General features: G+C 41.5%; 1 protein-coding gene across 2 annotated transcripts in view; it reads left to right on the top strand.

Moving 5' to 3' along the window:
- ascc3 (activating signal cointegrator 1 complex subunit 3) overlaps nucleotides 1-25,370 on the top strand; it is a 619,273-nt gene that overhangs the window by 140,918 nt on the left and 452,985 nt on the right. For both annotated transcript variants that reach the window (XM_041188004.1, XM_041188005.1), the window contains exon 11: nucleotides 14,137-14,301. In XM_041188004.1, the coding sequence (XP_041043938.1) occupies nucleotides 14,137-14,301 (165 nt within the window). The remainder of the gene's footprint in view (nucleotides 1-14,136; nucleotides 14,302-25,370) is intronic.

Here is a 25,370-nt window from a genome sequence, read left to right on the forward strand (position 1 = left end):
CAGCGAAATCAGCTGTCCGCCCGCCGACCAGTCAATGGCCAATTCAGGCCATTGACAGGCTAATTAAGATAATTAAAGACCTGCCCGTCCAACCTTAAGTCTGGCAGGCAGGCCAGGAGCCCCAGCGGGCTTCTGATAATACATGAAACCTCATCCACTGGCCGGATGAGGTTTCATGTCCGTTTTTAAAAACTCTAATACATTTTATGTGATATTTATTAACATGTCCCATCTCGTATGACATTGTCACATGAGAGGGACATGTTAATAATTTTTTAATTTTTCTATTTTTAAAGTTTTTTGGACTGTCAGTAATCTCCCTGAGACAGCACTTTGTCTCAGGGAGCAGTGAGCTCTTTCGTGTGCATGCGTGAAAGAGCGCACTTTGACAGTTGGGGAATCCCTTCCCCACCTGCACAGGAATAGCAAAGCGCTTCCCGTCGGGCAGGCCGCTGGGCGGGCCTTAACTGGCCCGCCCACTCAAAATGGCGGCGGGCCCCGTTTCAGTGGTGGGGGTCGGCTGTCCACCCACCGCTGAGCCAGTGAGGCCAGCACGCCCACCAAGGGCAAAATTCTGCCCAAAGTCTTAATTGCTGTTTGAATTCTTCTGAAATGCTGTGTGGTGCTCCCTTTTTCATTTTTTTCTTTAATTCATAGCTCCTACCCCCATGACTTGCTTGGATGTAGATGGTGGTGTTGTTACTCATTGCTCCTGTGATCTCCCCACGTAAAGTCAGTTATTGATCAAGGCGACTGTTTCTAACGACTATGGGAGACTTCCAATGTCATTGATCATTGTCATGGGGCAAAAGATGTAAAAGAATCTCGTATCTCCCTCACTCCCTAATTTTCTACCGGTTCTCTCTGCCTTGGTTACACTTTCTCCACAATTTTTCATTCCCTTGCTTTTGCCTTTGTAAATATACTTCCAAGACTGTTGAATCAACAGTCCTTGCTAAGTAGGTATGATACTTACTTATTTTTTGAAGTGTACATGTGCTGCCAGGCTCAGTTTCTTAAAACTGTGCAGCACTAGCATTTCAATCACTGTGATTGTCATGTAAATCAAAAGAATTGATCCTTATGGTAACACTCTTACTTTTGAAGAAAAAGCAAAGTGGGCCTAGTTCCACACCAGTACATGGTTGAATAATCTAGACAGATACTCCGTTACAGAAATGAAGGAGTTTTGTATTGTTAGAGGTGCCTTCCTTATCGGGAGATGTTAAGTCAAGGTTTCCAAATGTTTGTTTTGATAGTTCAGGGTGTACATTAAGAATTTCATGCCATTGTTTGCAGAAGAGTAGGCTGTTTCTTCCTATTCTGGCTAATGTTCAACCTCAGCAGATACCACATAATACAGTCATGTCTTAGAAGACATTTCAGCACAATGAGATGCTATGGAAATGGAAATAATATCTGATGAAATGAAAACAGAAAATGCCGGAAGTACTCAGCATGATGATCAGTTTGTGGAGAGAAGAGACAGAATGTTTCAGATATGAGTCTTGTCAAAATTTAAGAAGCTCGATGAAGGGTTACATCTGAAATATCAACTTGTCTGTTCTTCCCAACTGATGTAGATTGGCATGTTGAATGTTGCCATTATTTTTGTTTGATTTCTGGTATTTGAAGATATATTTTATCAATATATTACATTCTGGAAGAAAAAGTGTAAATTTTATCATCAGCAGTGAGTGCAGTGATTTGTTTTCATCAGTGTGTAAGTGCATTGTTAGGCTGCTTTCATGGTGAATATTGAGCAATATGGTACATTTATGGTGCAAAAGTCAATTTGCGAACCATTTGATTTAACAGCTTGCAAGGCACAAGTCACATTGATACGTACTCAGCAATACCTGATAAATCTCAAGGATGGTCTTTTGTTAATAAACTACAATAGGTGCAGGGTATCTTTTGGCTACTATAGATTGCACTTTAAATACTTATTCATTTTCCCCTCCATCAAAGTAGTTATCTGCTTTTTATTATCTATTGGATTTTAAGTTATAGTAAGAACTGCTAATGCACTCATAAAGGGCACAATATTGATCTCAGGTGCCTTGCTGGTAGAATGCATAGGTTCCTGAAATATTTTCCCATTTCAGTTGAGTGGGTCCAAAATACTGCATTATCTTATTTGTGACCCACTTAACATCCCACTCAATTGTTGCACGGGTGGAAGCGTATTCCCATGATGCACTTGGCCAACCAAGCATGCTCATTGATTAATGAGATTAGTCTGAATCTGGTGTCGGATTCATATATATATAGGTTTCCTTGTGAGAGCAGCAGGAACAGATCTGTTTTATTTTTCTTTTAATTTTCTTTTAAGCTCTATCTAGGCTCAATTAGTTGTGCAAAAAATGTATTTACAGGTTTTGGGTGCCTGATAAATCATAAAGTTGTATGTGACAAACTTTTTTTATACATTCATAGAATGTTGCATCACTGGCAATGCCAATATTTATTGAGTAAAATTGATTTCTGGTGAACTTCTATCATGAATGTGCATGACTATCAAAATTTTATTTAATTGCCATACAATTAATGTATTTTTTTCACAACAGAGGACTTCATTTATAGCAGATGCAGTTTTTCACAACACTTGGGTAAACTGGCAAAAGCACTGCCTGATGCAACCATAGCTGGCTAAACCAAACATGTTGACGCATCTAGATTTCTTGGCTCCTAACTCATTTTATTCTAGGGATTCCCTGCTGACTGTAAAATATTATAATGTCAATGAAAACTTGCTTATTACCTCCTTTTTCTCTAATTTCACATTACATCCAATTGTCAAATTGAAGAGCCGAGGCAAATACAATTTATCAGCCTGATTTTAAATTTACAATGGACATCAGACATGCTGAACAAATGATGCCTGCACAAATAGGTCTGATATAAACAGCTATCACCATATTTGACATAATGTTTCATAGGAACATAGGACTTAGCAGCAGAAGTCGTCCGTTCAGCCCTTCGAGCTTGGTCTGCCATTCGACAAGGCCACGGCTGATCTGGTTGTGGCCTCAACTCCACTTACCTATTACTAGACTCCTTGTCCATCGAAAACCTGTCTAACTCTGCCTTGAATAAATTCAGTGACCCAGTTTCCATTGCTTTCTGGGGAAAGGATTCCATAAACTAACAAGCTTCAGAGAAAAATTCTCCTCGCCTTCGCCTTAAAAGGGAGATCTCTTATTCTTAAACTGTGTCCCCTAGTTCCAGTATCCCCCCAAAAGTGGAAGCATCCTCCTGGTATCTACCTTATCAAGGCCCCTGAGGATCTTGTATGTTTCAGTAAGATCACCTCTCATTCTTCTAAACCCAATGGGTATAGGCCCAACCTGTTCAACCCTTCTTCATAAGATAAGCCCCTCATCCCAGAAATGAGTCAAGTGAACCTTTTCTGAACTGCCTCAATATTTTTTTCAAGTATGGAGATGAAAACTGTACATAGTATTCCTTTTGTGGTCTCACTAAGGCCCTATACAGCTGCAGATATACGAATCAATACGGATCAGCCATGATCATACTGAATGGGGGAGCAGGCTTGAGGAGCTGAGTGGCCAACTCCTGCTCCTAATTCACATGTTCTTATGTTCGTAATATTTCCTTACTTTTATATTCCATTCCCTTTGCAATAAATTCCAACATGCCATTTTCCTTCCCCTAATCACTTGCTATGCCTGCGTGCTAACATTACGTGAATCATGTACCAGGACACCCAGATCCTTCTGTACCACCAAGTTCCGCAGTCTCCGTTGATTTAAATTTTATATTGCTTTTCTATTTTTCCTGCCAAAGTGGAAAAATTCACATGCTCCCACATTATATTCCATCGGCCAAATTTTTGCCCACTCACTTAACCTGTCTATATCCCTTTGCAGGCTCTCTACGTCCTCTTGACAACTTAGTTTCCTACCTATCTTGGTATTGGCAAATTTAGCTACCATACATTCGGTCCCTTCATCCAAGCCGTTGATGTAGATTGTGAATAGCTGAAGTCCCAGCACTGAACCCTGTGACACTCCACTACTTACATCTTGCCAACCTGAAAAAGACCCATTTATCCCCACTCTTTGCTTCAAGTTAGCTAACTAATCCCTCATCCATTCTAATATATTACCCCCTACACCAAATAATCTTACGTTTGATCTGGCACTTATTAAATGCCTTCTGGAAATCCAAGTTCATCACATCTACAGGTTAAAATTAGTATCCTACTATAACATCCTTAATAATGGATTCTAGCAATTTCCCTATGACAGATTTTAGGCTAACTGGCCTGCAGTTTCTGTTTTATGTCTCCCTTCTTTCTTGAATAGCTATTTTCCAATCCACTGGGACCTTTCCAGAATCTAAGGAATTTTGGAAGGCACCTACTATCTCTGCACCCACTTATTTTAAGACCCCAGGATGTAGGCCATCTGGTCCTGGGAATTTGTCAGCCTTTAGGTCTAATAGTTTTACCAGTACTTTTTCCCTAGTGCCTGTTTTAAGTTCCTCCCTCCAGTTCATCTCTTGATTTTCAAGTACCTTTGAGAAGTTTTCCAAGTTTTCTGCAGTAAAGACAGACACAAAATACCTGTTCATTGCTTCCACCATTTCCTTCTTTACCATTATCAATTAACCAGATTCACTCTCTAGAGGACCAACACCATCTTTAGTTACTTTTTTCCTATTTAAATACTTGTAGAAACTTTCTCTACTTTCTCCCTCTTTTTTTCGGTCATTCTTTGCTGGTTCTTAAAATCTGACCAATCTTCTGACCTGCCACTAAGCTTTGCAGATTTGTACAATGTTTCTTTCAATTTGATATTATCCTTAACTTTCTCATTCAGCCAAAGCCAAAGAGGCTTTCTCACTGGAATAAATCTTTGCTGAGAGTTAATAAATATCTCCTTAAATGTCTAAGAGAGAAGAAATCGATGTCTCCGCCCTAAATTATACCGCCCAAAGAGAGGAACTCCAAGTGCAGCTCTCGACCAATCTGGAAACTCGTCACACATCCAACTCAGTTCCAGAACAGTGAGATCAAATAAATGTTATCGACTCCTGTGCTCAGACTATTGGATTTGAGCATCAATGTCACCAGGACTGGTTTGGCGAAAACAATGCTGATATATATGATGATCTAGAACAAAAGGTTGCAGCCTTTATCTGGCAGAACAACCCAAGTCAAGAAGGCAGCATTCCAGTTGCTCAAGATGATGCTGAAAGACAAATCTGGAAGATAAAGGAAATGTGGTGGGAATAGAAAGCCCAAGAGACCTAACAATATGTTGACCATCATGTCACGTGAAGCTTTTTTGATGCCACCAAGTCCACTTATAGACCAAGTTCAAATGGACAAAATCCCCTTTGCTCACAGGATGGTTTTTCTCTTTAAGGATGACAATGCCATCCATCAATGCCGGAAAGAACATTTTCAACAACTCGTCAACTATGAATCCACAGTGACAGCTAATACTCTCCTGGCTATTGTCTAGCACACTGTGGTAGAATCCATGGGTGAACCACCATCGATGGGAGAGAAAGGATAAGCAACCCTCGGATGAAAAACAACAAAGTCTGTGACCCCAATGGCACTGCAGCTGAGGTCTTCACAGCTGGTGGGCTTTTGTTCATATCAAGACTCTGTGCACTCACCCTATGGATCTGGGAGGAAAAAGAACTCCTCCCTACCCTGACTTCAGGAATGCAACAATTGTAACTATAGTCATTTGGTAGTACAGACCTTGAGTATTGCTGAAAAAAGTCATTCTGTTGAAGCCTTTCGTCTTGGGCACTCATCAGAACATATCGACAGCAGGTCTCTTTCTTTCAGCAATTGTAACTATCTTTAAGAAGGGATATAGATCACGCTGTGGAAACTATCAAAGTATTTCCCTCTTTGTCCATAGCAGGGAAAATCCTGACACACATTCTCCTGAATCGCCTACTTTCTGTGGCTGTGGCAATCCTCCCAGAGACACAGATCTTCCAGAGGAACCTCCAACATGGTCTTTGATGGGAGACAAATCCAAGAAGAATGTCGAGGACAACACCAGGAACTCTTCATTGCATTCATTGACGTGACCAAAGCATTTGACTCAGTAAATCACAAGGTTATCTGCATTGTGCTCCAAAGATTTGGATGCCCAAGAAACTTCATCACAATCCTTCTATTGCTTCATGATTATATGACTTCAGCTCTCTTGAGTGGGAGATCTGAAACAGATGCCTTCAAAATTTGGACAAGGGCAAACAGTTTGTCCTCCTTTTCCATTTCCCCTGTCTTTTTGAAACGTTGTGTATCATGGAATGCTTATTTTCTAACCTCGGTCATCTTGTAACCATGTCTTTGTAATGGTGATTAGATTTAAATCATTTATATCTATTGGTGTCAATGGTTTATCTGTTTTATTACAAATGCTCTGCACATTGAGTGACCTCAATTTTATTTTTTATGATTATTCCCTGTTTAGACCTTACTGTGTGATGCACTATTACTGTTAAACCCGCTGCCCCTTTGTGTCCCGCTCAGCTTGTCTTAACTCACATCAATTTACTTTTATATTGCCTCACCTTTTACCTTTGGATTTCTAAATCTTCTTTCTCTCGAACCCTCCTCTCTCTCTGTTAATTTAAAGTCATTTTTCCCTACTCTGACCATACTTGCTGGCTCATTCTCATGTTTGGATGCTCTGTCCCTTCCTGTCACACTCTGGTTACCATTACCTGTATTGCTACCCTGAAATATAGCCTTGTCCTTTCTCTTTAACTTTCCACATCTCCCCTCATGTGAACAACCTCTGCCCCCAACGCCCCTCCCCCCAACCACCACATTAGTTTAAAGCCCTCATGGCAGCTCTAGTCACATTACACACCAGGACACTGGTCTCAACATGGTTCAGATGAAGATCGTCCCAACGATATAGCTCTCTCTTTACCCAGTATTGGCACCACTGCCCAAAAAATTATGAAAAAACTGAAAAGAAAGGAGAGCCCAGGAGAGACTATTAAAGTCCCCAGAACACAAAATAGGACAGAGTGTTTGGCAAGGGCTAGGAATCTAACTTCAAGCACATCAGATAAAGGGATGACAATGAGAAAGGGGATGGGAAATACAGGACTGAAGGTGTTGTATCTGAATGCATGCAGTATACGAAATAAGGTAAATGAGCTTGTGGCGCAGATTGAAATTGGCAGGTATGATGTGGTGGGCATCACGGAGAGATGGCTGCAAGGGGATCAGGACTGGGAGCTAAATATCCAAGGGTATACATCCTATCGAAAAGATAGGCAGGTTGGCAGAGGGAGTGGGGTTGCTTTGTTAGTAAGAAATGAAATTAAATCGATAGCAAGAAATGATGTAGGGTCAGATGATGTAGAATCTGTGTGGGTAGAGTTGAGGAACCACAAAGGAAAAAAAAACATAATGGGAGTTATGTACAGGCCTCCAAACAGTAGTCAGGATGTGGGGCACAAGATACACCAGGAGATAGAAAAGGCGTGTAAGAAAGACATGGTTACAGTGATCATGGGGGATTTCAATCTGCAAGTAGACTGGGAAAATCAGGTTGGTGGTGGATCCCAAGAAAAGGAATTTGTGGAATGTCTACGAGATGGCTTTTTGGAGCAGCTTGTGGTGGAGAACACTAGGGAACAGGCAATTCTAGATTTAGTGATGTGAAATGAGGCAGATTTGATAAGGGAGCTTAAGGTGAAGGAACCCTTAGGAGGAAGTGACCATAATATGATAGAATTTACCCTGCAATTTGAGAGGAAAAAGCTGGAATCAGGTGTAACGGTATTACAGTTGAATAAAGGCAACTACAGAGGCATGAGGGGGGAACTGGCCAGAATTGACTGAGAGATGAGCCTAGTAGGAAAGACAGTGGAACAGCAATAGCAGGAGTTTCTGGTGGTAATTTGGGAGACACAGCAAAAATTCTTCCCTAGGAAGAAGAAGCATACTAAAGGGAGGACAAGGCAACCATGGCTGACAGGAGAAGTCAGGGACAGCATAAAAGCTAAAGAGAAAGCATACAATGCGGCGAAGAGCAGTGGGAAACCAGGGGATTGGGAAGCCTACAAAAACCAACAGAGGACAACTAAAAAAGAAATAAGGATGGAGAAGATTAAATATGAGGGTAAACTAGCCAGTAATATAAAAGAAGATTGCAAGAGTTTTTTTTAGATATAAAAAGGGTAAGAGAGAGGCAAAAGTGGACATTGGGCCGCTGGAAAATGACGCTGGAGAAGTAGTAGTGGGGAACAAAGAAATGGCGGAGAAACTGAATAGGTACTTTGCGTCAGTTTTCACGGTGGAGACACAAGTAACATCCCCAAAGTTCAAGAGAGTCAGGGGGGTGCAGAGGTGAGTATGGTGGACATTACCAAGGAGAAGGTGCTAGGAAAACTGAAAGGTCTGAAGGTGGATAAATCACCTGGAGCAGATGGATTACACCCCAGAGTTCTGAAGGAGATAGCTGAAGAGATAGTGGAGGCATTAGTGGTGATCTTTCAGGAATCGCTGGATCAGGGAGGGTCCCAGAGGACTGGAAAATCGCTAATGTAACCCCCCCCCTGTTTAAGGGAGTGAGGCAAAAGATGGGAAATTACAGGCCGATTAGCCTGACTTTGGTCGTTGGTAAGATTCTAGAGTCCATTATTAAGGATGAGATTTCAGGATACTTGGAAGTGCATGGTAAAATAGGGCAAAGTCAGCATGGTTTCATCAAGGGGAGGTCATGCCTGACAAATCTATTAGAATTTTTTGAGGAGGTAACGAGTAGGTTAGACAAAGGAGAGCCAATGGATGTTATCTACTTGGACTTCCAGAAGGCCTTTGACAAGGTGCCGCACAGGAGGCTGTTCAGAAAGATAAGAACTCATGGTGTTAGAGGCGAGGTACTAGCATAGATAGAAGATTGGCTGTCTGGCAGGAGGCAGAGAGTGAGGATAAGGGGGTCCTTCTCAGGATGGCGGCCGGTGACTAGTGGAGTTCCGCAGGGGTCAGTGTTGGGACCACAACTTTTCACTTTATACATTAATGATCTAGATGAAGGAATTGAGGGCATCCTGGCTAAGTTTGCAGATGATACAAAGATACGTGGAGGGACAGGTAGTATTGAGGATGTGGGTAGGCTGCAGAAGGATTTGCACAGGTTAGGAGAATGTCAAAGAAGTGGCAGATGGAATACAACATGGGGAAGTGTGAGGTCATGCACTTTGGTAGGAAGAATAGAGGCATAGACTATTTTCTAAATGGGGAGAGAATTCAGAAATCTGGAGTGCAAAGGAACTTGGGAGTCCTAGTCCAGGATTCCCTTAAGGTTAACTTGTAGGTTGAGTCGGTAGTTAGGAAGGCAAATGCAATGTTGGCATTTATTTCGAGAGGACTAGAATATGAAAGCAGGGATGTGCTGCTGAGGCTTTATAAGGCTCTGGTCAGACCACATTTAGAATATTGTGAGCAATTTTAGGCCTCGTATCTCAGGAAGGATGTTCTGGCCCTGGAGAGGGTCCAGAGGAGGTTCACGAGACCGATCCCAGGAATGAAAGTCTTAACGTATGAGGAACTTTTGAGGACTCTGGGTTTATACTCGATGGAGTTTAGAAGGATGAGAGGGGATCTGATTAAAACTTATAGAATACTAAAAGGCCTGGATAGAGTGGACGTAGGGAAGATGTTTCCATTAGTAGGAGAGACTAGGACCCGAGGGCACAGCCTCAGAGTAAAGGGAAGACCTTTTAGAACAGAGATGAGGAGAAACTTCTTTAGCCAGAGAGTGGTGAATCTATGGAATTCATTGCCACAGAAGGTTGTGGAGGCCAGGTCATTGAGTGTATTTGAGACCGAGATAGATAGGTTCTTGATTGGTAAGGGGATCAAAGGTTACGGGGAGAAGGCGGGAGAATGGGGTTGAGAAACTTATCAGCCATGATTGAATGGCGGAGCAGATTCGATGGGCCGAATGGCCTAATTTCTGCTCCTATGTCTTATGGTCTTATGGTCTAATCAAAACCCATTTCTCCTGCGCTAATCTTTGAGTCATGCATTGAACTCTCTGATCTTATTTACCCTATGTCAATTTGCTCATGGCTAAGGTAGTAATCCAGAGATTATTACCTATGTGGTTCTGTTTTTTAGCAATCTATTTTTAACCTGACACTCCAGATTAAGATGCAGCTTTGCCTGAATGTAACGTTTTGCACAGCTGCCAGCACCACGTTCCAATTGAACACCTGGAGATTCCAAAGTCAAGAAACCCTCATGCCAGGGACAAGGAAACTCCCAGAGGCTGCAGCTGACAGCCCCCAGCTGCTCATACTCCCTCAGGAGAATCTCTTTCGTAGTCCTGCCTATTTTGTTGCAACCCATGTGCACTATGACACCTTGAGCCTTCTCCCACTCCATGTTCTTTTCCAGCTCTGAGGAGATGTCCTTAACCCTGGTACCGGGCAGGCAACACAGCTGTCAGAACTCATGCTCTTGGCTGCAGAGACCAGTATCTATCCCCCTAAGTATACTGTCAGTACTGTAATTACATTCCTTTTTATACCCCAACTTCAATGGCTCCTTACACTTACAATCCTTGTTCAACTTGCTCATCCACCCTGCAGTCCCTGCTCTTGTCCACACAAGTTGCAAGATTCTCGAACCTGTTGGACAACTATGTCGGAGCTGAGGCTCTTCCATTGTTACCTTCTGGATCCCCATATCTGCTCATTCAGTCATACCCTCCTGTCCCTGACCACAGACCAAATCAGAAGTACCTAGCCTAAGGGGTGTGACTGCCTCCTGGAACAAAGTGTCCAGGTAACTTTCCCCCTCCCTGATGCATTGCAGTGTCTGAAGCTCAGACTCCAGATCATCAACTCTGAGCCAAAGTTCCTCGAAATCCTGACACTTATTGCAGATGTGGTTGCTATGGATCACACTAGCATCCACCAGATCCCACATGCTACAGCTGCAACATATCTCCTGCCCTGCCATCTTTAACATGTTTTATTTAGCTAATTAGGTTTCAAGTATAGAAATATCACTCAAATGTTTTCTGTAGTTATATTAAGCAGTTTATCTACATAAGCTGTAAATGTAATGCAATACTTACACCTCCCTAGTACTGGTTTCAACTACGGTCCCCGTTTAAATACTCAGCAGTTGCTGGAGGCAGAAAAGAATGTATAAAAAGCAGCACCTCCTTACCTCTCTGCACCAAATTCCCAGTAAGCACCTATTCCTTGTTGCACTTGGTCCTTGTCACCTCCACTCTGTGCTCCCAATCTGTCTATAATGATGGAGTCCAGTAACTTCCTTACAATTGATGTTAATCTGAAAAGAATGCAATTACTGCACTTGGATTTTCCCTCCCTCCTACTTTAATTGGAATAACATTTGTAATTTTGAAATCCAAAGGCACAATCTCTAAATCTAAAGAACTTTGGGAAATTATGACAAATGCATCCACAGTTCTTTCACTACGTAGTGTTGGGGTGTGATGATGTTGAAACTAGATCTTGGGGTAACTGTTTGGAGATTGGGAAGTGGAGCGATGTAGGGCCTGAGAACGGTAGGAGTGTTGTGTGATGAGCCTGTGAACAATGAAAAGGGGGTAATAATGTTTTGGAGCAGCAAACCTGGGAGCATTTGAAAGCACGCCTTACTAGCATGTAATTAAATAGCTTGGGACCAGTGGCCAGGGATCATGGGTTTTGACAGGTGTTGGCGTTGTGGTTTGGATTGAGGATCTGGGATGATTTGGGGCAAGTGAACTTGCGTCCAGGAAAATGGAGAAGTTGGTAGTGTTTGTAAAAATGGGATGAAGAAAGAAGGCTGTGGACCTCTATTCATTTCCTGGAGCTCTTTCTCCTCTAGAAATTTGTAATGCTAGTTTTCTATTGAAAGAAGCAGCAAATGAGAGTGGACAGAGATAGAGGATGGACCCTTTGGCAACAGGCCCAAACTTTAGGCCCCTCTTTTAACTCCTCTTTGCAGCTAATCAAAGGCTAGTGTAATAAGTAGGTATGTTTAAGCGTGACAGAAAAACATATTACACAAGGTGCATTGGAAAGAATGTTATAGGAATTTGTGTATGTGTTCAATAGCTCTATTAAGCTAATTAATCTAGCTGTCCTGGAAGCATCATTTGGTTTTTGGTGTTCAAGATGCTTTGTTTAATAGTAATAAAAATTACCAACTTTTACATGAGGCTATGCTGATAGCTGCCTTACTAATGCTAAGGGACATGGCACAGGGATGTATTCAGGTTCAACTCAGTTTGCAATCTGAGCCCTATCAAACAGGGAGAGGGGCGATTCCTGTTTGGATGGCCTCTGGTAATGGCAGGCTTTGTGGAGGAGGGCATTCACAGTCAGGAAAATGGTTGTCTGTGCACTTAATTTTCTGCAGGCGTTAACCTGGACAGACATAGAAAAGTGGCTGATGATTACACAACATAAGCTGATCTAAATACAGTTATGCAAATACAAAAAATGTGTTTCTGGCATTGTCTTTCTTTCCAAGCGCATTTAGGAAATAGTTATTTAAACATAATCTTCAGGAAGCTGTTAAAATGATACTTTTATTTTGGGGTTCATTATCTATTGTCAGAATTTAAAACTAATTTTTGTAAACACTAGTCTAATGAAAGAGAGGTATTAAGCTTTTGATGGGAATGTGCATTCAATCTCCTGTAGGGTGATGTAAAAGAAACTGCACGACTTATTCCTTTCAGTGGAAACCAGTACACTCTTCATTATGATCCCACACGGATACAAGTGGCATAGAGTGATCATACAGATTTATTAAACCTGTATTAGCAGATTTTCCGGCTGACTAGATACTATTGCCATGGAAACAGATCGCAGTCTTGCTTTTTGCTGTCCATGGTCGTCATGATGGAAGTTGTATTTAACATTCAGAGTGTAGTCTTTCTGTGAAATGATAGGAATTCATTGTTTCTTTGTCTCCAGGACTTTGTTTTATGGTGGAGTTTGGGAGGGTGGGCTAGTGGTAGTGGGGATGGGTGGGTGGTGTCGACTCATGGAGGTGTTGGTGTAGAAAACATTCTCAATGGCCCTGTGGTCATTTTATTTCTAATTTCTGTTTATAGCTGGGGCCAGGGACAGTAAGAGTAGATATTTCTCATTTGACCCAGTGTGTTTCTGGGAGTAAAGAAAGCTAACTGGTTGGATGTTGATTTTGCTTTTCAAATGTGGAATTCAGAAAACTGTTCAATGAGTGTTCATTATTTGTAACCTTTAAATTTTCAATTTTCCATTTTTGGCACATAAGGATAGTGTCCTAATTTTCTGTAGGTGAGCCAAAAACACGGTACACTGCAACCAGTCTCCTCGCTATAACTTTTTTCCATTTGTCAATCAGGTAGCCAGTCACCTTGCAGGTTTGTTGGCTTGTTTACACTGGGAATACAAGTTTGGCCTAAATAGCCAAGTGGTTATGGTACTGGGCTTGTAACCCCAAGATCAAGAGTTCAAATCTCACAATGGCAAACTATTAAACAATGTAACTTCATCTGAATAGGAACAGATGGAAACGTGTTTGTACTCGAAAGAGTTACACTGGGAATACACAGAAAAAATGATTGTTCACTCACACCAGGTACTAGTGCACAACACATATTGCATATAAAACAATAAGTTTATTGTCATAAGTCACATACTCCAAAGCAATTGTCACTTGTGATGGTCAGCATTTCAGGAAGAACAGTGTAAGATTCATATATCTCCTACATAAATAGTGCACCGCTGTTAACTGAAATACAAACCCGCGTTAAATTCTACATAGTGTCTGCTGCATACACTTTCAATATATGTACAGGTTATTACAACAACTGAAGCCTACTTCAATATTTCCTACTTAAAATCTTGCCTTAGTGCAGGATATTTACAGTATTAGTTATAGTATGTAAATGCTAAAAACATTAGCTTTAGATAAATTTATTAGTCATAGAAATGCAATTTGGTCTTCACTTTCTAGAAATATATTTTGGACTGTTTTAATAAGCCTAATTGAGAAACTGTACCAGTACTCAAAATATTTAAGGGGACTTTCATTTTTTTCATTGATTCCTGATTCATATACTATGTAATGTTGAATTTTTTTTTTCTGTTTTTCAGATGCTTGTGACAACACCAGAGAAATGGGATGTGGTAACACGCAAAAGTGTTGGTGATGTTGCATTGTCTCAGATTGTCAGACTATTAATTTTAGATGAAGTTCACTTATTACATGAAGATAGAGGACCAGTTCTTGAAAGCTTGGTGGCACGAACACTACGGCAGGTAAACAAATCTGATTAAAGAATTATTACTGTACAACATTTAACAAATGAGCTGTACTTTCCTTGAAAGCAATAACACAATTCTTGCTTAAATACCTTTTAAAATGATGAGGAAAAGGAAAGGTCTTTTTCTTTGGACATACAGGTGTTTCTGTGTAGGAACCTTTTATGTGTTTGAAATTGTGTCCCTTGCATTGTTTGCCTGAAAGTTTGGATGTAAATATGTCATTTATGGAATATGTACCACAGAATCACAGAATTTTAATGGCACAGAAGGAGGTTATTTGTGTCTGCACTGGCTCTCCAAATGAGCATTAGGATCCAGTGCCATTACTGTGCCTTTTCCCTGTACCCCTGCACGTTGTTTCTCTTCAAATAATCATCGAACGCCCTCTTGAATGCCTCGATTGAACCTGCCTCCATCACACTTCCAGGCAGTGCATTCCAGGCTTGTGTGGAAAGCATTTTTTCTCGCGTCATATTTGCTTCTTTTGCAAATCACTTTAAACCTGTGCCCTCTCATTCCTGATCCTTTTATGAACAGGAACAACTTCTCCCTATCTACTCTGTCCAGCCCCCTCATGATTTTGAACATCTCTATCAAATCTCCTCTTAGCCACCGTCTCTCCAAGGAGAACGGTCCCAACCTCTCCAGTCTGCCTTTGTAACTGAAGTTTCTCATCCCTGGAACCATTCTTGTAAACCTCTTCTGCACTTTCTCTAATGTGTTCACATCCTTCCTATAGCATGGTGCCCAGAATTGTACACAATACTCCAACTAATGAGTGTCATTTGTGGAATATGTACCACAGAATCACAGAATTTTAATGGCACAGAAGGAGGTCATTCGTGTTTGCACTGGCTCTCCAAAATTCAGCATAAGCTCTTTACTCTTGTCCAGGATACTATATGCTTTACTAACTGCTCTCTCCACCTGACCTGCTACCTTCAATGATCCATGCAAATATACACCCAGGTCCCTCTGCTCCTGCACCCCCTTCAAAATTTCACCCCTTATTTTGTATTGTCTGTCCGTGTTCTTCCTACTAAAATGCATCACCTCACATTTCTCCACATTGAACTTCACCTGTCTGCCCACTCCACCAACTTGTCTATGTCTTTTGAAGTTCTACACTGTCCTTCTCATGGTTTACAACATTCCCAAGCTACGTATCATCCTCAAACTTTGAAATTGTCCACTCCATGCCAAGATTTAGATCATTAATATATATATCAGGAAAAACAAGGGTCCCAATACCGACCCCTGGGGAATTCCACTATAAATCTTCCTCCAGTCTGAAAAATATCCATTGCCTATTCTCTCTGCTTTCTATTTTTCAGCCAATTTTGTATCCACATTGCTACTGTCCCTTTTATTCCATGAGCTATAACTTTTCTCACAAATCTGTTGTGTGACACTGTATCAAATGCCTTTTGAAAGTCCATGTGCACCACATCAATAGCATTACCCTCATCAACCCTCTCTGTTACCTCTTCAAAAAACTCTAGTAAGTTAGTTAAATACGATTTCCCCTTTAGTAATCCATGCTGGCTCTTCCTTATTAACCAATGTTTTTCCGTGTGACTACTAATTCTATCCCGAATAATTGTCTCTAGAATCTTGCCCACTACTGAAGTTGAACTAACTGGCCTGTAATTGCTGGGCTTATCTTTCCAACCTTTTTTGAACAAGGACGTAATGTTTGCAATTCTCTAGTCTTCTAGCATCTTCCCTGAGTCTAGGGAAGACTGAAAAATTATGGCCAGTGTCCCTGCAATTTCTACTCTCACTTCCTTCAATATCCTTGGATGCATCTCATCGGTCCCGGTGCCTTGTCAACTTTAACTATCAACAGCCTATTCAACAACACCTGCTTATCAATTTTGAACCCTTCTAGTGACAGAGTTTCCTCATCTGTCCCCATGGCCTGGACAGTATCTACCTCCTTGGTAAAGATGGATACAAAGTATTCATTTAATACCTCAGCCATGGCCCCTTCATCCATATGTAAATTCCCTTTTAGATCCCTACTCCTTTTTCCAGCTTTTAGCTATTTATATGCCTGCAGAAGACGTTCTAATTTCTCCTTTATGTTGGCTGTCAGTCTTTCCTCATAATCCGTCTTTGCTTTTCTATATGCTTTTTCACCTCCCCTCTGAACCTTCTGTCTTCCTCTTGGTTCGGAATTGTATTTTCTACCTGACACCTGTCATAAGCACACTTTTTCTTCTTTATCTTACTGTCTTTCTCCTTTTTCATCCAAGGAGCTCTGGATTTATTTTCTCTACCTTTCCCTTTTGATGGAATATACCTTGACTGTGCCCGAACCAATTCATTTTTGCAGGTAGCCCATTGTTCAGCTACGGTTTTTCCCACCAATCTTTCATTCCAGTCAATCTGGCCCAGCTCCGTTTTTGGCCCATTGAAGTCGGCTCTCAACCAGTTAATTATTCTTACTCTGGATTGCCTATCATCATCCTAAAATGTACAATACAATGATGTCTCCTAAAAGTTCCTCCACTGACACTTGATCTTCATGGCCCACTTCATTTCCAAGAACCAGGTCCAACAGTGCACCTTTCCTTGTTGGATTAGACACAATGCTGTAGAAAATTTTCCTGAACACAATCTCGGAACTTTTGCCCTCTCCCCCCTTTAGCCTGGGACAGTGACCCATTATAATACTCTATAATGCTTGCATCTCTCTGCAATTTCTCTGCAGATTAGTTCTTCTAAGTCCTTCTCGCTAGTTGGTGGTCTATAGACTACACCAAGCAATGTAATTGTTTTTGTTCCTTAGCTCTAGCCAAATTGATTCTGTCCTTGAACTCACTGGGATATCCTCTTTCTCCAGCACTGCAATGCTCCCCTTAACCAACACTGCCTCTCCCCCTTTCCTATCTTTTCTGAACACCTTCTACCCTTGAATATTTTTTTTTTATATTCGTTCCTGGGATGTGGGTGTTGCTAGCTAGGCCAGCACTTATTGCCCATCCCTAATTGCCCTTGTTTAGAGGGCAGTTAAGAGTCAACTACATTGCTGTGGGTCTGGAGTCACATGTAGGCCAGACCAGGTAAGGATGGCAGATTTCCTTCCCTAAAGGACATTAGCCAGTTTTGCCCTTCCTTGAGCCAGTTCTCTGTTATCGCCACAAGGTCATATTTCCACATGGCAATCTGCGCCTGTAACTCCCCAATCCTATTTATGATACTCCGTGCATTCAAATTTTTGCATAGTAACCCTGAATTAGATTTTGTTACTTTCTCCCTCACCCCAACTTCACCGATTAACTTACTATTCTCTATATTAGTGTTTTAAAACTAGTGTTTTATATTTATGTTTATATTTTGTTGGAATTTGTTAATGTTGATTTATATGCTGCTGTTTCCATGTGACATTATTTCGAGATATACGTACTGCTAGTTAGAAGTTTAATGCAGCCAGTATAACATAGCATATAAAGTCTGTTAAACATAGCAATTAGGGACAGGAATAGGCCAACTCGCTCTTTGAGCCTGCTTTGTGATTGTGGCCTCAACTCCACTTTCCTTCTGACCCCCTTTGACTGCCTTGTCAATCAAGAAGCTAACTCAGCTTTAAAAATATTCAATGACCCTGCCTCCATCGCTCTCTGGGGAACAGAGTTCTGCAGCCTCACGACCCTCTGACAGAAAAAAACTTCTCCTCATCACCGTTTTAAACTGTGTGCCCTGGTTCAATGTGCCCTGCTTCTAATCTTTCCCACAAAGATAAGCATCCACCCTGTTAAGTCACCTCAGGATGCTATAATCTTTCGATAAGATCGCCTACCATTCTTCTAAACTCCAATTGCTACAGGCCTAACCACTGGAACTTTTCCTCATAGGATAACCCCCTCATTCCAGGAATCAGTCGAGTGAACCTTCTCTGAACTGATCCTAATGCAAATATGTTCTTCCTTAAATAAGGAGACCAAAACTGTACGCAGTACTCTAGATGTAGTGTCACCAGTACCCTACACAACTGGAGCAAAGCATCCCTACTTTGCTATTCCATTCCCCTTGACATTCAGTGGCATCACCATTGCTGAATCCCCCATTATCAACATCCTGGGGGTTACCATTGACCAGAAACTGAACTGGACCAACCTTATTAATACTGTAGCTACAAGGGCAGGTCAGAGGCTGGAAATTCTGCAGAGAGTAACTCACCTCTTGACTCCACAAAGCCTGCCTACCACCTACAAGGACAAGTCAGGAGTGTGATTAAAAAAGCTCCAATTGCCTGGATGAATGCAGCTCCAACAATACTCATGAAGCTTGACACCATCCAGGACAAAGCAGCCCACTTGACTGGCATCCCATCCCCCACCTTCAGTATTCACTCCCTCCACTACCTATGCACAGTGGCAGCAGTATGTACCATCTACAGGATGCACTGCAGCAACTCACCAACGCTGCTTCCAAACTTGCGTCCACCTAGAAGGGCAAGGGCAACATCTGCATGGGAACACCAACACCTGCAGCTATATCGCTGGTCCTTTAATATCGCTGGGTCAAAATCATGGAACTCCCTAACAGGACTGTGGGTGTTCATACAACACATGGACTGCATTGGTTCAAGGAGGCGGCACACCACCACCTTCTCAAGGGAAATTTGGGATGGCCAATAAACGCTGGCCTAGCCAGTGACACCCACATCGCATGAACAAATGAAGAAAAAATTGCCTTCCTGATCACTTGCTGTACCTGTCTACTAACTTTTTGTAATTCATGTACCACGACACCCAGATCCCTCTGTCATTCAGGGTTCTGCAATCTCTCAAAACAAAAACAGAATTACCTGGAAAAACTCAGCAGGTCTGGCAGCATCGGCAGAGAAGAAAAGAGTTGACGTTTCGAGTCCTCATGACCCTTCAACAGAACTGGAATCTCTCCCCATTTAAACAACATGCTGCTTGTTTATTCTTCCTGCCAAAGCGGACAAGTTCACATTTTCCCACATTATACTCCATCTGGCAATTTTTTTTGCCCTCTCACTTAACCTATCTGTATCTCTTAGCAGACTCCTTATTGCCCTCTTCACAACTTACTCTCCTGTCCACCTTTCTGTCATCAGCAAATTTAACACTATAACCCAAGTCATTAATATAGATAGTAAATAGTTGAGGCCGCAGCACTGATTTCTGTAGCACTCCACTTTTTACTTCCTGCCAATTTGAAAATGTCCCATTTATGCTTACTCTCTATTTCCCCTTAGCTAACCAATCTTCTGTCTGTGCTAACCCCTACACCATGAGCTCTTACTTTGTGTAATAACCTTTGATGTGGCACCCTATCAAATGCCTTCTGGAAATCGAAGTACACCACATCCACATGTTCCCCTTCATCCATATTGCTTGTTACTTCCTCAAAGAACTTGAATAAATTAGCCAAACATGATTTCCCTTGCACAAAACCATGTCGATTCTGCCTGATTGCACTGCAGTTTTCTAAGTGCCCAGCTGTAACCTGCTTAATAATAGATTCCAGTATTTTCCCTATTACAGATGTTGAGCTAACTGGCCTATAGGTTCTTGTTTTCTGTCTGTCTCCTGATGTGAAAAGCAGTTACATTCGCTATTTTCCAATCAGATGGGATCTTTCCAGAATCTCGGGAATTTTGGAAAATTAAAACCAATGCATCTACTATCTCAGCAGTTATGTACCAGGCCAGGTGGCCTTTGCATTTTTCAGGAAACCTAATCCAAGGGCGGGATGAGGTTTCCGTCATTAAATTTAAAAAATGTTTGGACAGAATTTTCATGTAAATGTTGAGGAGATGGTTTCTGATGCGTGGGCATTTTTTCCCAGTTTTTAAAATTTTTATTTTTAGTATTTAAATTCCTTAATTCCCTGAGGCAGCACTCTGCCTTCATGGAACTTTCATTCCATGCTCCCCCGTGCCCGTGCTGACTTCAGTGCTCCTCCCGCCCCCAACCCAGGCAGCGCTGATCATAGCTTCAAACTGGCTGGTCGTTATTTGGCCAGCCAGCGTGAAGTCGGGGGCTGATCGCGGTCGGCGGTCTGTTTCCCAACTGCTCCGAGGCCTGCCAATTAAGCCCGCCCGCCAAGCTGAAAATTCAGGCCTACATCTTGATCTTCAAAACTAAGACCATCTCTCTCTACTGTACTCATGTCCTCCTTAATTGACATAGCTAGCCCTCCACCTTTTCCCAGCTTTCTGCCCTTTCGAAATGTCATGTACCCTGGAGAATTCAGGTCCCATCTCTTGTCATTTTGCAGCCGTGTCTCTGTAATGGTGATCAGATCATGTATATTTATTTCTATTTGAGCTGTCAATTCATGTGTTTTGTTTTGAATACTATGTGCATTCAGATACAGAGCGTTTAACTGCTTTTTTACCATCTTTGCCATCTCTGGCCTTATCTTTTTTATTCATTCACGGGATGTGGGTTTCACTGGCATGGCCAGCATTTATTGCCCATCCCTAGTTGCCCTTGAGAAGGTGGTGGTGAGCTGCCTTCCTAAATCGCTGCAGTCCATGTGGGGTAGGTACACACACAGTGCTGTTAAGAAGGGAGTTCCAGGATTTTGACCCTAGCGACAGTGAAGGAACGCTGATATATTTCCAAGTCAGGATGGTTAGTGCCTTGGAGGGGAACTTCAAGGTGGTGGTGTTCCCATCTATCGACTGCCTTTATCTTTCTAGATGGTAGTGGTTGTGTGTTTGGAAGGTGCTGTTAAAGGTGCCTTGGTGAGTTTCTGCAGTTCATCTTGTAGAAGGGCACACTGCTGCTACTGTGCATTGGTGATGGAGGTAATGAATGTTTGTGGACATGGTGCCAATCAAATGGGCTCCTTTGTCTTGAATGGTGTCAAGATTGAGCGTTGTGGGAGCTGCACTCATCCAGGCAAGTGGGGAGTATTCCACCACAGTTCTGACTTGTGCCTTGTAAATACTATACAGGCTTTGTGGGGTTCAGGAGGTGAGTTACTCATCGCAGGATTCCTAGCCTCTGACTTGCTTTTGTAGCCACAGCATTTATATGGCTAGTCCAGTTCAGTTTCTGATCAATGGTAACACCCAGGATGTTCGTAGTGGGGCATTCAGTGATGGTAATGCCATTGAACATCAAGGAGCAATGGTCAGATTCTCTTTTGTTGGAGATGGTCATTGCCTGACACTTGTGGTGCGAATGTTATTTGCCACTTGTCAGGCGAAGCCTGGATATTGTCCAGGTCTTGTTGCATTTGAACCAAAACAGGTGGGCAAGGGTGTTTTGCCCCCCTTTAAAGGCCTGGCTGAAGATTGCACCACTGGACTTGGGAGCATTCAAGGGGCAGACACTCCCTACCCGAGCTTTCCTTAGCAGATCACCTGTTTTCAGATAGGAAATGATCAAGCAGCAGTTCAAAATCAACTGTGTTATCTCTATTTGGTCAACTAAATGCTACATCACTGCACTTTCAACATTCAAATTAAAATTTGACTTCCCTTAGATTGGATGATGGACTTCTTTTTACAGTATGTCACCCATTCTTCTAACGCTTAGCTAATTGTTTACAATATGAAACATTTGCCCTGGTTTCTGTGACAGCTGAAACTGTTATGAAATCAGAAAATCAGCTCCTGCACATTTGTTGTTAGGTATCGGTAGCATTGGAAGCTTTTAGTTTTCCGTACAATCCTTTATACAATTTTGTTTAGTGATCACAAAACCCTGTGACGTGACATAAATTAATTTTGGATCCAGCAAAATCCAACGTATACATACCAGACTACCTTATAAAAGACAAACAATAAAGCTATTGAAAAAGTGTTTTATCGCCACCCTTAGTCATTTACCACTTTTTTCACATCTACTGTTGTGTTCGGAATAGGTAGGCTAAATAACTCTTATTTGGAGTGAGACTCTCATTTTGTTTTGAAATATCACTTGTGTCACGGGGAGATTGTGGTGCACTGGTAATGTCACTTGACTAGCATTCCAGAGCCTTGGCTAATGTCCTGGGGACGTAGGCTCAAACTCCATCACAGCAGCTTGTCTCTGTGTCAATGCCTCTATCAATTAGAGCCAAATTGCCAACCAATTATTACTCTCTCCTCATGAAGTATAAATTGTTGTTCTCTTTACATGTGGTATTCTTGCGTATCTCCTGATCAGTGCAAAATGAAAAGCTTTGACGAGTCTTTCTTCAGTGATACTTAAATTCACTTAATAAAACTGCAGTAAAAACCTAGTATCAGTAATGGTGACCATATAACTATTGGGTTGTTGTAAATACCCAACTAATGCTTTTTTGGGAAGCAAATCTTTATGGTCCAGCCTATATCTGAGTCCTAACCCACAACGACATGATTCCTGTTTGTCCTCTGAAATAGCCTGACAAGCCACTCAGTTGTACCAAGCTGCCAGCAGCACTGTGGGAGTACCTTCACCAAGTGGACTGCAATGGTTCAAGGAAGTCACTCACCACCTTGTTCTTAAGGACAATTAGGGATGGGCAATAACTGCTGGATTTGCCAGAGATGTCCACATCCTGTGAACGAATAAACAACATATATAGAGCACCTTTCATTTAACTAAGCTCCCCAAAGCATTTCACAGTAGCATTATAAAACAAAGTATGACACCGGCCCACATAAGGGGAGATTAGTTCAGATGACCAGAAACTTGTTCAAAGAGGTAGGGTTTAAGGAGCATCTTAAAGGAGGAAAACAAGTAGCTAGTCAGAGAGGTACAAGGAGGGAATTCCAGAGTTTGGGGCCGAAGCAACTAAAGCTTGGTCACCAATGGTGGGGCAATTATGGTGGGTGTTAGAGGATTACCAGACTAATACCAAGAATGGACAAGTTGACTTATGAGAAAAGGTTGGACAAGCTAGACTTGTATCTGCTGGAGTTTAGAATAGTAAAAGGCAACTTGATTGAAACATTTCAGATCCTGAGAGTTCTAAGGGTGGATGTGGAGAGTATGTTTCCTCTTGTGGGAGAATTTAGAATTAGGGGTCATTGTTTAAAAATAAGGGTCACCCATTTAAAACAGAGATGAGAATTTTTTTTCTCTCAGAGGGTTGTGAGCCTTTAGAACTCTCTTCCTCAAAAGGCAGTGGAAGCAGAGTCTTTGAACATTTTTAAGGCAGAGGTAGATAGATCCTTGATTAGCAAGTGGGTGAAAGATTATTGGGGGTAGACAGGAATGTGGAGTTGAGGTTACAAACAGATCAGCCATGATCTTATTGAATGGTGGAGCAGACTCGAGGGGCCAAGTGGCCTATTCCTGCTCCTAATTCATATGTTTGTATGTAATTATAATTGAGAATTCACAAAAAGCCAGAATTAGGGGAGTGCAGATATCTGAGGGTTGTGTGACAAGAGGAGATTACAGAGATAGAGGGAGGTAAAAACATGGAGGGATTTGAAAATGGGGATGAGAATTTTAAAGTCAAGAAAGAAAATCAGGGTAATAAGACTACTGGCTGCATTTTGAGATCATAAGCACTTTGCGACTTTCAGTTCGGCTATGTTAAAATTGGCCCCTTTTGATCTTAAATTTCACTCCTAACAGTTTGCTGATGTTGCTAGCTTTGAGATTGGGGGACCTGATGATGTATGGTGAGGAGCTGTGTGCCAGGTATTTATTTACCAAATAGCAGTTGCCACATTAAGAATAATTTGCTGAAATGACTTTTTTATAAGAGCTCTCTAAAATCTTAATGTCTGACAAGCCAGGAAGAAATACTTCTAAAGTTTTGGAGTAAATTCAACATTATAAAACTCCTTCAAAAGGATTGCATATGTTCACATTAATTTGGATGTAGTGTGACCCAGTGATTTTTGTCCTTTTTGTAAGTGTTCCAATGCTATAATTCTTTCCTTTCAGAAGATAAAGAGCTAATGCAGCAGTACAGGTCACTTACTGGGCTTACACAAATGAGCTGGGTCGCAGCTAGCGTGTGCAGTTTAAAATGAATTGGAATACCTTAAAATTTGTCTAACATGACTTCTAGAAAGCATACTTATTGCATATAGGGCAACATAGACTGAAGTTGGATAGTATGAACCTGAAGTTTTTAATTGTGAATGAAATTATATTTAATTTGTGGAATTGGCATTTTCAGAATCATTTTGTTCCACGAGCTTTTAGGACATTAATTTTAAGGAAGATATACACTGAGAAATGAGCAGAATTTAGAGATCATGTAATGATAGTTTCTGGAGAAAACCACTTGCCTCTTTTATCATTATATGAATTCCTGCTAATTTCATCCTATCCTTCTTATGACCCAACTTTTTCTTGGGTATTTTGTTTGAAAATGCAGCATACAAAATGGATGGCAAAAGACCATCTAGCCTATCAAGCCTGCCTTGTCCTATATAATGAAGCCCATGTACACTATTTCCTCATTCTTCCTAGTCATGCAATATTCCTGAAGAGGTTAATAAAAATACTGCTGCATTTTGGAAATGCTGGGCAATTTCTTGAGACTCCTAAAGGCAATCAAGTAAAGTTTCAAGAAACTGTATTAGCTGTAATTTTAGATTGTTAACCTAACACTGACTCTCCAAGCATGGCTACTGATTACTTAGCAATGACGATTGGAGATGCATAAGAGGAGTGCAGATATCACAGAGGGTTGTGGGGCTAGAGCAGATTACAGTGATAGGGAGGGGTGATGCATTTGTAAACAAGGATGAGAGTTTTAAAATCAGTTTGTTACTTGACAGCGAGCCAGTGTAGGCCAACAAGCATAAAGAAGATTGGGGAATAACACTTGCTGTAAGTTAAGACAAGGGCAGCAAAGTTTTACATGACCTCAAGTTTATGCGGGTAGAATGTGGGAGGGCAGCAAGGAGTGTGTTGGAAAAATTAAAGAGGAGATAAAGGCATGAATGAACTCTTCAGCAGCAGATGAGTTGAGACAGGAGCGAAGTTGGGTGATGTTATGGCCTTAGTGATGGTAGGAATATGGTATCGGAAGCTCATTTTCGGATCAAATGTGACAGCAAGGTTGCAAATACACTGACTTAATCTCAGGCTGTTGCCAGGGAGAGGAATGTAGCTTGGAGCGGGGGCCAAAAGCAA

The sequence above is a fragment of the Carcharodon carcharias genome, chromosome 5, assembly GCF_017639515.1.
Source record: "Carcharodon carcharias isolate sCarCar2 chromosome 5, sCarCar2.pri, whole genome shotgun sequence".
In the NCBI taxonomy this organism is placed as follows: Eukaryota; Metazoa; Chordata; class Chondrichthyes; order Lamniformes; family Lamnidae; genus Carcharodon; species Carcharodon carcharias.